This window comes from Mirounga angustirostris, unplaced genomic scaffold (assembly GCF_029215605.1).
Source record: "Mirounga angustirostris isolate CCGP_5_RB_7025 unplaced genomic scaffold, mMirAng1.0.hap1 SCAF_15, whole genome shotgun sequence".
NCBI lineage: Eukaryota > Metazoa > Chordata > Mammalia > Carnivora > Phocidae > Mirounga > Mirounga angustirostris.
In genome coordinates, this window is record NW_026991723.1 from 76,210,059 (window position 1) to 76,223,838 (window position 13,780).

Consider the following 13,780-nt stretch of genomic DNA (forward strand, 5'->3'; position numbering starts at 1 on the left):
TAAAAACCAAAAAGGCAGGGGCTCTTATGAAGGGCAGCTCCGTTATCGCTACACTAGACATAGGTTAGCTTGTTAAATGCCCTTTTTAGCTTTAGGAGGCGGTTACATCACTATTCCCTATGTTACAGTGGGTGAAAACGAGGCTGGCCGGGGTGGGGGGTGGGGGGGCAGCATCTTGCTCCTGGTTCCACAGCACACGGCAGCGCTGGCCCCCTGGCTTGACCCCCCGTGCTCTACAGTCTCCATGCTACAGAGGGTAGTGTGTTCTGGCGAACAAAGTTCAGTAAGCAAACTCCGGGCCGAGCCCCGACAGCATGGGGGCTGGTGCAGGCTTCCACAGTGATGAGATCCCCGAAGTCCTCTCTGCTGATAAAATGGGAACTGAAGAACAAGATGGGCTGGCTGGTCCTGGAGCTCAGATGTCGGGAGGGGAAACGTGTGGAGGCAAGAAGCCAAGAGGGGCTGACTCTAGACATGAGCTAATTGAGACAGAGCATTTGTGATAAACGGAAACCCTTTGGTCCTTCCCCATAAGATTCTGATAGCAGCAAAGTCTCTAAGTGATGTACCCTGGGACAGGCGTTTTTGGACTTCTGTTTTCAAGTTCAGATACATTTCTGTTCCCCTACCAAGTTCTGCCACCTATCTGTTTTTCATACTCTTTTTTATTGACAAACATGGAAATGGCTAATTTTTAAGTCACGAAAGGAAAATGCACTTCTTTGGGGAAAAGAAAGAAACAAACAAACCACAGTGTATGGAGGGGGGAAAATGCTGTTTTTCTCCTCTGTCCATCTTGATAAATACTTTATGTGTTCCAGCTCACTGAGTCCCCACAGCAACTCTATGGAGTGGGGTTGATTTAAATGTCCCCAATTTATACCTGTGGGACCTGAGTTTTAGAGTTACTTCCTTCTTTTGGAAAGGACTGATTAGTATTCTATTTGGTGCTTATGCCTTGACGTACATAGCCATTCCCCTATGAATAGACAGATGTGTTATTTCTGATATTTTTACCATTATAAATGATCCTTCAAAAAATAGCCTCATACCTATATTTTCCCCTGTTTGTTCATGAATATCTGTCTATCGAATTCCTGAATGTGCTATTGCTAGATCAAAGAGAATGAATTTTTTGCATTCTTATCATGGTTCTTTGTGCTCCACTCCCCTTAGCCTTCAGTGGAGTTCTGAGATGAACATTCTTGGTATCCTCATCATCTCCACCTACAGATTGGAAAACTGAGGCACTGAGGGCATGAATTCACTTGCCCATTTGACTCCGGATCCCTCACACACTGGTCTAGCTCTTTAGCCATACTTTCTTAGCCATTATCCTTCCCCTGCCTCTGACCTATTCAGTGGCTTTTCTAGAGGGTACTTTTTTTTCACTAAGAAGTTCAAAGTTCATAGGAACAAAGAACATACCTGATGATCTGGCCCTTCTTAGGCTGAGACGTCTGGACTCTATTCTCCAGGCAATGGGGAACCATAGGATGTTTGCTATCCAAGGAGTTAGATGGCTGCATGTGGACTTGAGAGAGATGTATGTGACTAAGGGTACTTGCTAAGGGACACTGGGCTCTTCTCCTTTCTCCAAAGCTATGAAAGACATGCCCAGGGTGTTGGACAAGGGACCGACTGTCAAAAATTACTAAGGGGATCATAGGGAGCTTCTATGTATAACCTCCTTTCACTCCTGTCCCTTCCCCAACCTGGATTCTCAAGGTTCCATCCAACTACACAGCACCTGCCCAAACTTATTTTCTGTTTGTTTGATAAGGCAAAGTGAGTTTATGCTGCAGGATTCCCAGTGGCAGGTTTATTTTAAGATCTGGTGAGCCCCGTGCTCCTCCATCTGGGGCCCAGCTGCGGAAACCCTGACCAGGTGGACACCTCTGGGAAGTGGTGTTTTTGGAAACCAAGCCAAAATAGTGCCTTGTTCTGCCCCTAGGGCAGCTGAATGAAGCTGGTGGAGGAGTAGACAGGAGGCAGGCTCCTTCCTTAGGAGGCGAGTCTCAGACAGTCTTCAGTCCACATTATAGAAAAGAGCGTAGGGCTGAAGGTCATTTGATCTAAAGACATTTAAGAGATTGTATTGCAGCCCACTCAGACTTGGGCTCACAATCCTATTTATCAAGCACCTGCAGGATACTTTTCCCATACAGGGTCTCATTTATGCACAGAAAGAAGTTCTCATATTGATTAGAAACATGGTCTAGGAGTCCAGAATGCCTGGGTTCAAATCTCAGATGTATCCCTAGCATTGTGATTGTAAAAAAGTTGCTTGACCTCTCTCAGTCTCAATTCCCTTCTCTGTAAAATGGAGCAAATAGTAGTATTTACTCACCAAATAGTAGGAGTGTTAAATGTGTCCAAAGCTCAGTGCACCATGCCTGGCTTATACTAAGCACACTGTGAATAGCCAAGTGACAGTACTGTCCTCATTCCCAGCATGGACACTGAGCCTGGATTGTTCCTAGGGCTGCCTGCCTCTCTGGCTGTGCTCGCTGCAAAGGACTCCATGTCCCTGTGGGCCTGCAGCTCCCTCTCCTACAGCCCCTGACCTTTCTCTCCCCATCTTAGCCCTCCAGTCTGGATGACCTCAAGTACCTCCTTCTTCAGAAGCCTCTCTGGGTCACTGTCCTTCCCCATGGTGCTGTCTCTTGTTCATCAGTGGTCAGCATCACAGACTTTCACAGTCTTCTGATAACCTTGTCTCGTACAGCAGACTCGCCTTCACTCTATACCTAGAATGGTCCCTCCTCGAGGGCAGGAACATTTTTTGGTTTCATCTTTCTGTGGCCTTTGGCCCGGAGCAGAGAATATGGGATAGATGCTCAGAAGGTTAGTTTGAAGGACAGTATCACGGCCTCCACGGAAAGCAGAGTGAATGAATGAGCGGATGAATGAATGTGAAGGAATGAGTGAGTGACTAAACAAGTGGAGGAATGAATGACTGGGAGATTTGGGGTGAGTGGTGAGGGAGGGATGGCATAAGGGAATGCATGGCTTACTGACCAGGGGTTGGGGGGGCCCCGTGGAAAGCCATTTGGCCCTTGTCCTTAGCTGTGACCTCTGGTCCACTGAGGCCCATCCACCCTCCCCTCCCTCCTGTTCCCTCTTACCTGCCTCCAGAAGTGATGACTGCACTCACTTCTTCACAGACCATTAGCTGTTGAGCACTGGAAGAGGCCAGCTCTGCATTGGCAAGGGCTAGGGGGCTGGCTGGCTGGCCCCTCCAGGAGACGTCATGCAGCGGCTTCTTATCTCGCCCTCTGCCCACTTGCAGATGACGACTGCACGGACTCCTTCACGCCCAATCAAGTTGCCAGAATGCACTGTTACCTGGACCTGGTCTACCAGAGCTGGCAGCCCTCCAGGAAGCCGGCTCCTGTCGCCCTGGCCCCCCAGATCGTGGGCCACACGACCGACTCGGTGACACTGGAGTGGTTTCCGCCCATCGATGGCCACTTCTTTGAAAGGTGAGTGTGGCCTGAACAGTGTTGATCCCTCTCTCTCTTGCCAAGACGAGGGAGATTCCGAAGGGAAGCTGTTTTCTTCGTCCTTGCTCTTGTTTATCGGGAGCCCCTAGCACCTAGAGGTGACGGGTCCATAGAGACACGGGGTCAATTTGGGAGTTGGGATAAATGAATGAGTGCTCATTGGAATTAATAAGTAAAGATGTATGCTTTCAATGAATGGATGTTTGGCTCTATTTTATTATGAAACACCTGGAAACTTTTATTGCTGGAACATCCTCTGGGATAGAGATGCTGGCTTCATCTCCATGAGCTCAGGAGTTGAAATTGCCTCTGGTCAAAGCACAATTGTGATAGATGTGTAACATATATTATATATGAAGGTGTGTATGTGTATATATTCATACACCATATGTGAACACACATACTTGAATACACTTGAATATATGAATACATATAATTAGAATCTTTGTGCCTAGGACTTTGTTGTAGAATTGAGGGTAGAATTTTTGGAAGATCAGGGATGATAAACTGAGGCACAAGAGTTTTGCTCCCCTGTCTTTCACTTACTAACTGTACTACCTTGGGCAAGTCACTTTCCCTCCTTAACTGGTCCTCTCCCACAGGAAAGTGGGCCTAATGATGCCTCAGTGGCCTGAAGGCAGGGACCTGAATCCAAAGGTCTCTTGTGGTACCTTTCAGGATTGAGACCCCCTGAGGAGCTCAAGCTTTAAGGGAAACAGATTCTGAAGAGTCAGGAAAACAGATTAAGATGATGACATCTACACTTGGCTACAATTTAGGGCTTATTAGTATTTAACCCCCATCCCAGCCTTTCTTAGGGGCATTTTGTCCAAAACTGATGATATACCATTGATGATGGTGAAAGTAATAACCAGCTAATGATTAACTAATACTTCTCTGTGGTTATGGTTGTTGCCATTTATCAAGTCCTTACTCCGGGTCATATTCTGTATTAAGGCTTTATATGCAAAGTCTCCAGTAACTATGAAAGGGGAATCATCAAGAAGGATCTGGGTGGCTCAGTAGGTTAGCATCTGACTTTTGGTTTCATTCAGCTGAGGTCATGATCTCAGGGTTGCAAGACTGAGCCCCACATTGGGCTCTGCGATCAGCATGGAGTCTGCTTGGAATTCTCTCCCTCTCCCTCCTCATCTTCCCCTCCCCTCGTTCGCATGCACACTCTCTCTCTCTCTCTCAAATAAATAAACAAATAAAATCTTTAAAAAAAAATAGAAAGGGGAATCATCTTCCTCATTTGCCAGGTAAGGCAGGAATTAGAGTGAAAGATGCTAGGAGATTTGACCAAGAGCCTATAGACGGTGCTGGGAGCTGGGCTCTGACTCACATTTTGCAACGTCTTGTCTTGGGCCGCACGTGCTTTCATTAAGTCCTTCCAAAACTTAAATTATGAAGGAGGTATTACCCCTCCCCTCAAAAGATCCACAGAAAGTGGTAAGGAGCTCTCATGTGCCTGTGTGTGTATGTACAAATACATATCAGATCATGGTACCACATTAAATTTGGGCTCTAATTTTCTCCACTGCCATCAGTCCCTCAATCTAGAACCTTTGTTTGGCAGCTGGGTGAATGTGTTCATGGGGGAAGGAAATGCACTCCCTGGCCCTCTATAACCACCTCCCCTCCGCCCGCCTTCCCCTGCCCCAGCCGCCCTCACTAGGAGCTCAGAGCTGGGTTTGGGAAATGTCATGTGACACTTCAGAGCAGACTTTCCAGCAGCCTGTAGATTTATTTATTTTTTCTGTGGCGATGAGAAGTATCAGACTTTTGGTCAAGCCTTGGCCTCAGTTCCACTTAAAAATGGAAGTTTTGTAAATGAAGCTTCCCGTGTATGTATTTAATTTGTATTTCATAAAGCAGTTATTGTCCATTAAATAAATACCATCTGATTGTTGGAAACCTATTGGAGGGTTAATTGTTGTGTAATGAGATATGTCTCTATTACATAGTACCCTCAGCTTCAATCAGTATGTTTTTAATAACCTATAGTCAGTTGGTACTTGGGGCTCATACAATAGCTATTCTGTTCAGTCTGAGATTTCATAACGGAGTTATCATATGTTAAATTAAAATGGACATTTTAGAAACATGTCTAATTAGGGTTAACAGCTACATAGACCATAGTCTATGGGTAAAGGAAGTCGATCAGCAAGTTCAATAAATTGCTGTAAAGACATGGAGCTATCACTCTCCCATGCCCTCAGAGTTTATATTCATGCAGACTGGCCTGGTGCAGAGTGCACAAGCTTTGCTGGCAAGTGGTCTGCACTCTGTTCTCAGCCCCACCACTCCTGGTCTGTGGGACCTTGTGCAAGCCATCTCACCTCTCTGGTTCTCTCTGACCCTCTGAATCTTCTTCCATAATTGTGCCCACTTTGCCTGGCTTTTGTGGGGAATCCAAGAGACGTGACATCTGTGATTTGCTAGCACATACACTCTATGCTCAAGAAATATTAGCTCCCATCTTGTACAAAGTTTCCCAGAGCTGTTTAGCTACTTGAAAATTCTCTTTCCCTACAAAATCTCTGGTGTTTTCCACTGCATCCATCAATGCCAACCTCTTGCCCCTGGCTATCCCTACGTCCTCCTGCTGTTCCTCACATCTGTGGTCTAAGAGAATACAAGGGTTTTCCTTAAGAAAACATATTCAGATCCTCCCACAGCCTGTGTCCTCACACATGGGCAACTGAATAAATAATTCAAGGCCACCCCTGGGTTTTCTAACTCCTTTATTTTTATCTGTCTTGCAAACATGTGTTGACTGAATGGTTTCAGTTATCTGAACAATTGGTGGTGGTGTATTAGAAAGAATTCTGGACTAAGACCCAAAAGACCTGGGTCTGAAGTCTTTGCAACCTCATTCATTTCCTCCTCCTCTTCAGCCTCAGTTTTCTGATCTGTAAGCCAAAAGTCATCTGGCCTTTCTCAACCAAGCTCCCTATCCCAAATCTCAGAACACAGAAAATGACTAGAGTAACTATTTTCTCAATTCTCCCAAGAATGGTGCATAACGAGTACCATTCTAGATGTGCAGGAGAGAAGTTAACTCATCACACACAGTGGGTATCTTAAAGAAACACTGTTCAATAAGACTTCTGCTGTAATGGAAATGTTCTGTATCTCTGTTGTCCAATATGGTAGCCATTAGCCAACCGGCTATGGAGCATTTGAAATGTGACAGGTGTGAAACTGAATTTCTAAATTTATTTAATTTTCATTAATTGAAATTCAAAGACCCACATGTGGCTGCTGGGTGCTGTATTATTAGCACAGACTTGAGCTTTAGGCTTTGATTCTCATGGAAGGTGGGTAAGAAAGATGATCTCTTCCAGTGTTAGCATCTTGTACTACTGTGATTTCAGTGTGTGTGTGTGTGTGTCTGTGTCTCAGTGACTGGTATTTATCCACCTATCTAGATACAGGTGCAAATAAAAATCAAATAAATGCCAAACATAAGAAAACATATACTCCCTGGATGTGTAGGATGCTGCCTGATTTTGGTAAAGCCTGTATCTACTCAATGACTTTATAAGCTATGAACTTGGCATGATTACTTTGTACTCATTATCTTCTATTTCCTAATCTGTGAAATGGGAACATCACCCACTGCCCAGAATCACACCATTGCATTTAGTTGCCTACTTTGCCTTTACTTTAGTCCTTCTTTTCTCAATCCATGTTTCCATTCAGCATGAAGACCAGTCTTTTTAAAATGTAAATTAGATCCTGTCACTCCCTGATTTAGAGTGGCTCCAGTGTCTTCCCAACTCTTTTATGTACAATCTCCGGGTGGTCTACTGGACCTCCATGATCTGGTCCTTGCCTACTTGTCCAGCTGCCTCTCTTAACACTCCTTCCTTCATTCATAACTCCTGTCACTCAGACTTCCTTTGGGATCCTTACAGACCAAGCCTTTTCCTGTGTAGGGCCTTTACACACCTGAAACTGCCCCTGGAATGCTTTATATCCACTCTTTATGTCATCCTTCAGCTCTCACCATAGACGACATCCCCTCACTAAGGTCTTTCATGACTGTTTCAATTTTAATTAGCCCAGTGTACCTCCCCCACCAGTATTCTTGCCTACATCATCCATTTACTTTCCTTCTAGAACTTAATGAACCCATAATTTTATATCTATTTACTTATCTGTTTATATACTATCCATCTGGCTGCAAGCTCTATGAGGTGTAGCTAGCACACCTGATTTACTTCCCCTTGGATTGTCAAAGTCTGGAACTTGTACAGTGCTAGCAACTAGAGGCGGTTCAATGACTACTCACTGAATGAACAGATGAAATAGTGAATGAATATGTGAATCAGTGACTGAATATGAGGGAAGGTACTTTGTGGAGCTCTGTGCAAACTAGGCATATTTACTGTCAGGTGGATGATGGTTTAGTCACTCATCAAAGTATTTATTAGAAACCTAGGATGTGTCAAGAACTGATGTACAGGGGACTATATGACCATCCTCTAAAACAGAGCATCTAAAGAAGCAGAAAGAAAGGCTCAGTGGCCATTAAGGTCCATGTGGTTCCTGACTCCATCCCAGAACTTTTATAATCCCATTGTCATCATAGAGCCAGTCATGTGACCCTGAGCAGCTAGGCATGGATTGTGGTTGTTGTAATGGAACTCCACCCTCCAGAGTGAGGAAGTCTCTTTCTCCACTCCTCATTCCCCACCTGCAAGTGTATTGCTATAATTATTATTGTTGCTAGTCCTGGAGTAATTCATAGATATTCAAAATATATAGAAAATTCAGAAAACCAGAAGGAATAAAAAGGGAAGGGTAATCATCCTATATTCATTCCACCACCCAGAAACTGCTGTTGATATTTTGTCATGCTGAAGTTATTTGGACAGCATTGAGAAGCTGCTCTAAATTCAGTTTTGAATATGATTTTTTCACTGAACATTGTATCTTACACATTTTCCATGAGATTTCATAGAATATTTTTGTAACGACTGCTTACCATTTCATTGAACATATTAATCTTAGACTATTTCATCATTCTCCTTTCACTGGATATTAATGTACTTGCAAAATTTCTACCTATGTATGATTTCATATTAACACTGATAAAGCTGAGGATGCAAAATCCACAATTTGAGAGTCTAGACTAGGTTAGTTATGAGTCTTAGCAACATGTCTCAGTGACTGGTATTTATCCATCTATCTATCCAGCCACCCACCCACCCACCCACCTATCCACTCAGCTACTCATCTGTCCATCCATCCGTCCTTCTGCATATGTTGGCCACCATATATGCAGATAATCAGGAGAATGATCTGTTCAGTTATAGGTTTGGGGATGAGCTCCCTGGCAGCTGTATGGAGGAGGAACAGGGAACACCAGCAGACTGATGCTCACCAGTGTACTCTTTCTTACCATGTGAACCCAGGGGCTACAGAGCTTCCCTATGAGGGGAAAGCTATAAGGCTCCTCCATTGCATCTTTCAGGTAGCTAAAGGATAAAGGTCCTTCTAGGAATGATGAAAAAGGTGTTGGCAGGACCATTGCATTTTGAGAAATAATGGGCTGATCCCTCTCCCCTCCTGGCAGCTGCCTTCTAAACAGATGCCAAATCTGGAGAACAAGCAAGATCCCAGAGGCTGTTGTGGCTAAGGGGAGATTGAATCCAGATACATAAGACACTTGACAGAGGAAGCCACCATAATATTCCACTTCTGGGGCTCTTCCCTTCAAGGGATTGGCTTGCCCCTTGGAAAGCTGCTAAAATGAATTAGATGTCGTGGTAAGGAAGCTGCTTTTGACTGTTAAATCAGAGGTGATTCATCCATTCCCAGAATGTCAGGCCTGGAAGGTTCTATAGGTATCATCTGGTTCAGCCAACTCATTTTCAGATGAAGGAACTGAATCGTGCCTTCTTTTTATTTAATACCTAGGACACAGGATGGTGCCTGGCACATGGGAGGTACCTGACAAACACTGTTAAAAGAATAACATTTGAGGTCAAATGGAGCTAAAGATTTTTTCACAACCACACATCAAATCCTCAGTAGAGCTTTGGATATCTGATGAAACTAAGATTAGTATGGGTAGTAAGTCCTTGGCCTGTTGATTCTGTACTGCTTGAAATTAAAGAAGTATATCTATCATCAGGACAGAAGCCACATAAGTCCAAACAAGATCTTTGCTGGGCAATGGGGAGGAATTTCACTCATGGTCGTATTCTGAAAACTTTGGCAAGGATAAGGAGGATGGGGGTAGCAAGGAATTGTTATGTCTTCTGCCCTGGTGCCTTAGGCCTAGCTGGATCAGGAGCTCATTCAACTGTTCCTAAGTCGGTGCATTTCCCTTCTTTCCTTGGCCTCCTAGAGAATTGGGATCAGCATGTGACCTTTGCCTGGAAGGGAGAATCCTGGTGCAGTATGCCATCAATGCTTCCTCCCCAATGCCTTGTGGCCCATCAGGACACTGGAGTCCTCGAGAAGCAGAAGGTAAGCCAGTCTGGAAGCTCACTTACAGATTGGGGGTGCAAAGAACAACTCTTTTGATGTAGATGGAGCTTTATGATTTTAACAGTCTTTTCTGCATACTATCTCATTGGATCTTACGATTGCCTGGCAAGGCCAATTTACTTTGTTTCTGTCTTTTCCCCTAAGCTTTATTGAGACATAATTGACATGTAACATTGTATAGGTTTAAGGTGTACAAAGTGATGATTTGATACATGTATTATTGCAAAGTGATTATACCACAATAAGGTTAGTTAACACATCCATCATCTCATACTTTTTGTTTGTCTGTTTGTGAGCTCATGTAAGAACTACCCTCTAGGCAATTTTCAAGTATATGATAGAGTATTGTTAACTATAGTCACCATGGTGTAGATAAGAACTCCAGTGTTTATTCATCATACAACTGGAAGTTTGTGCCCTCAGCCCAAGATCAAGGCCAATATTCATGCATCGATTCAGCACATGTCCTTTGAACTCCTGCACTGTCTTAAGTATGTCATCCCACTTTACATACGAGGAAACAAAGATGCTGAGATATTGAACAAGTGCCCGAGGCCACACATCTGATAAAGACATGGTGTGTATGTGTGTTTATGTGTGCCTCCAGACCCTGACGGCCTATTGGTGCACAGATCACCTTAGAATCAGCACACATACCTGGGAGAGGGGTCAAGTTTTCAGTAGTCTTTGTCTTCTTTAGTTGTTGCTAGGAAGATCCAGGACATCCACACACATGCCATAAATATCCCTTGAAGTTTTCTGCCGTGTACCCTCCTTTTTGGGATCCATCTATCAGCAAGACACTGGAGGGAAGCACCTCATCATTGCCACTGTTGGTGGGCTCTCCCCATGACCGGACCCTCCCCTTCCCGGGGGTCTCCCAGGCCCTCCTAAGGACCAGCAGTCTCTGTGCTCTCTTATGGCCCCGCTCACTGCCAGACTCACTGGGTTTTCTGCAGAATTTAAGAGAGTGCCTTTAGCACAATGCTTTGTTCCACCAGCACTTGACCCCGACAGCAGCCACTTGGAACTTAGAGAACCTCGTGGAAAGTTGCCTACTCAGTTTCCTTCCACAATATCCCCTTCTTTAGGGCTCAGTTCTAGTGCCCGAAGCCCGGCTGGCAGAGACCCCATGTTCTCCCGTGCCCTCAGAGCTTATGCTCCACCCCCCAGTGTCTCTTGCTCCTGTGCAGGCAGCTCTCGTCCATGGTTCCTGGGTGGGGACTCCAGCCATCAGAGAGAGCAGAATCTGATTCCTCCCTGAGGTTCAGCAAGAACTCCCTCCGTTTTCTTTTATATTTTTAGAAAGAAGGTTGAGAAGAAAAAGCCAGAGAATAAAGCAAGGGAGAAGGATCAGAGAGGAGAGTGAAGGAGAAAAATGACAGCACTGTACTTTGTTATCTTCTAAAGTAGCTTAAAATAAAAATGAGAGCTGAACTCGGGAACTCTAAACAAATCCATCTGGAATGTAAAGTGAGAGGGATGTCTGGGAGAAGCCCTCAGCTCAGGCCCCCAGGATCACAGGCTGTCAGACTTGGAAGGGGAGCCTGGCTCATCTAGCCCCAGTTCCCACCCAGTGCAGGAATCCCCCTGGTGCCCTCCCTCATCCAGGGTCTCCTAGCACCAGCATGTACATTCCTGGGCCTTCCATTCTAACTCCATTTGTTAGAAAGTTCTTCCTGAAATCTACAATCATGACTTTTCTATCCCAACAGAACCCACGTTGGGTTCTCATGGAAGAAAGGTCATGGCTCTGCCAGCTGACAAATTGTGTCCATGCAGAGTGAACCAGTCTCATCTATGGCCACCATAGGAGCTACGTGCCAGGCACCATGCTTGGTACATGGCCAAGAGAGAGCTGACCATCTAACAGGGGAGTCGGATGAGTAAAAGGGTGGTTCCCATCAACCATCAAGTGCAGCAAGGCCCATCATAACTGAAGCACAGAGTGCCAGGGGAATTAGGAAGAAGCTGACCTCATCCAGAACTGATACCACCCGGGAAATGTCACCACCCCAGCGAGCAAGGCACATTTGAGAACATGAAAAAAGTTTGGTATGTTTAGAGCAGTGGGTTTTTTTTTTTTTTTTCAGTGTGATCTGGAGGCTTATGGGGTTCCTGGAGACTTTTAAGGGTATCCTCAAAATCCAAAATTATTTTCATAATAATGCTATGATATTGCTTACCATTTTCACTCCCATTCTCTCCTGAGAGAGCAGTGGAGCGTTCCAGTGGCTATGTGGAATGTGATGTTATTACTGCTCTGATAGCTAACAGAGCACATGCTTATGTGTTCTTGTGTTTAAAGTTCCTCAGTGTTCATTTATAACATGGTAACTACCAGTAGATATAACCCACATTAATGAAAGCTGTTCAATAATGCTACGAGAGCTTAAGTGGGTTTGGAGCATGAAACGTGAGGTGTGGAGCAGGGGGAGTTTGGACTGGGTGTTCTATAATGACTGGATGAGGATGGGTTTATACTGAGGGCAGCAAGGAGCTACCACATGCTTTGGCGGAGGTCTGGGGCATGGTGCGATGTGTGTGTTATAAAGACTGTGGTGAAGAGTCTGGGGATGGGTGTGCTGGAGGAAAGGGAGCAGCTGGGTGGCTGTTGCAGGAATCCAGGAGAGGGATGGTGGTGGCCTGGGTGTGGTCCAAGGCTGTGAGAAATGGAGAGAAGTCAGTGGAATTGAGAGATATTTGGGAGGTGGAATCAGCAAGACTGTCCCCCAAGACTTCTCTGGCTAAAACCATCTTGGTTTGTTCTACGTGCTACATGAATGAAATAATTTTCAGACATCTCCCCACACCTCCATCCAACCCAACTGTCAATTGGATAAGTCAATTCATGGTTTGCTCCTGACCCTCTTAAAGCATGATATGCAGAGTAGAGTTCATCTGGAAGTGCTGAGCCCCTGGTTCCCTGAGCTGACTCAGGCATGCAAGGAAACCCAGCAGCCTTGGGTTTTCCTTCAGGATATGTAAATTTAGTGCATGCAGTCCAGGAAAAGACACTGTTCTTTTTTTAGAGCATCCTATTACAGGCTCTGTGATCCTTTTGGCTCAGACCCTTTTAATATCCTTGAAGAAATAAACTTTTCCATGAGCCAAACTCTGCAATTTATTTCTCAACTCATTTTCATCCTATTTATCTTTGCGTGTTTAAGTTTTTGGACTTCCCAAACTAACATAAAACTCCCAAATCCATGAGTGATGCCAGACCTATCTTTGGGGTTAGGGAAAGAGTATGGGGTGGGGGGGTGAAGAGGACTGGACCTTGGTCCGAGCCCTGCCATCAATGTGCTCTGTGCCCTTGAATGAGTCACTTAGCTTCTCTGAAGAGAGCATATCATGCACAGAATAAATGTCCTCTCTAGCTCTAATATTCCATGGAATTGTAACTTCTTTAACTCCTTGTTAGTAAGATAGAAGGTTTTTTCATTTAACAAATATTTATTGCATATCCACTATCTTCCATTAACTCTATTCCGTGAACTTCAGGTAAATACAGTCACAGAAATTCTTGCCTTTGGCCACAGAAAGTGGTTGGATGCAAAAGAAACCCTGTTTTCGTATCTCTTGAGCAAAAACTGTATTTCATAGATGAATATTTCCTGAGGTGCTCAATACCATGGACATTTGCTACCTAGGACTTTGATAGCTAAACCCCGTCAACTCAGATCTCAATTAAGATCACGTATACAAACATAATGCATTGCAATGTTGGGTTTTCCATGAGAGACGAACACCTGGCACTAGCTGTT

The 13,780-nt window shown here is 44.6% G+C and overlaps 1 protein-coding gene across 1 annotated transcript in view; it reads left to right on the forward strand.

Moving 5' to 3' along the window:
• Positions 1-13,780, forward strand: part of PAPPA (pappalysin 1) — a 237,419-nt gene that overhangs the window by 61,849 nt on the left and 161,790 nt on the right. Inside the window, exons 5-6 of the mRNA XM_045883010.3 lie at positions 3,293-3,485; positions 9,871-9,992. Of these exons, the coding sequence (XP_045738966.1) occupies positions 3,293-3,485; positions 9,871-9,992 (315 nt within the window). The remainder of the gene's footprint in view (positions 1-3,292; positions 3,486-9,870; positions 9,993-13,780) is intronic.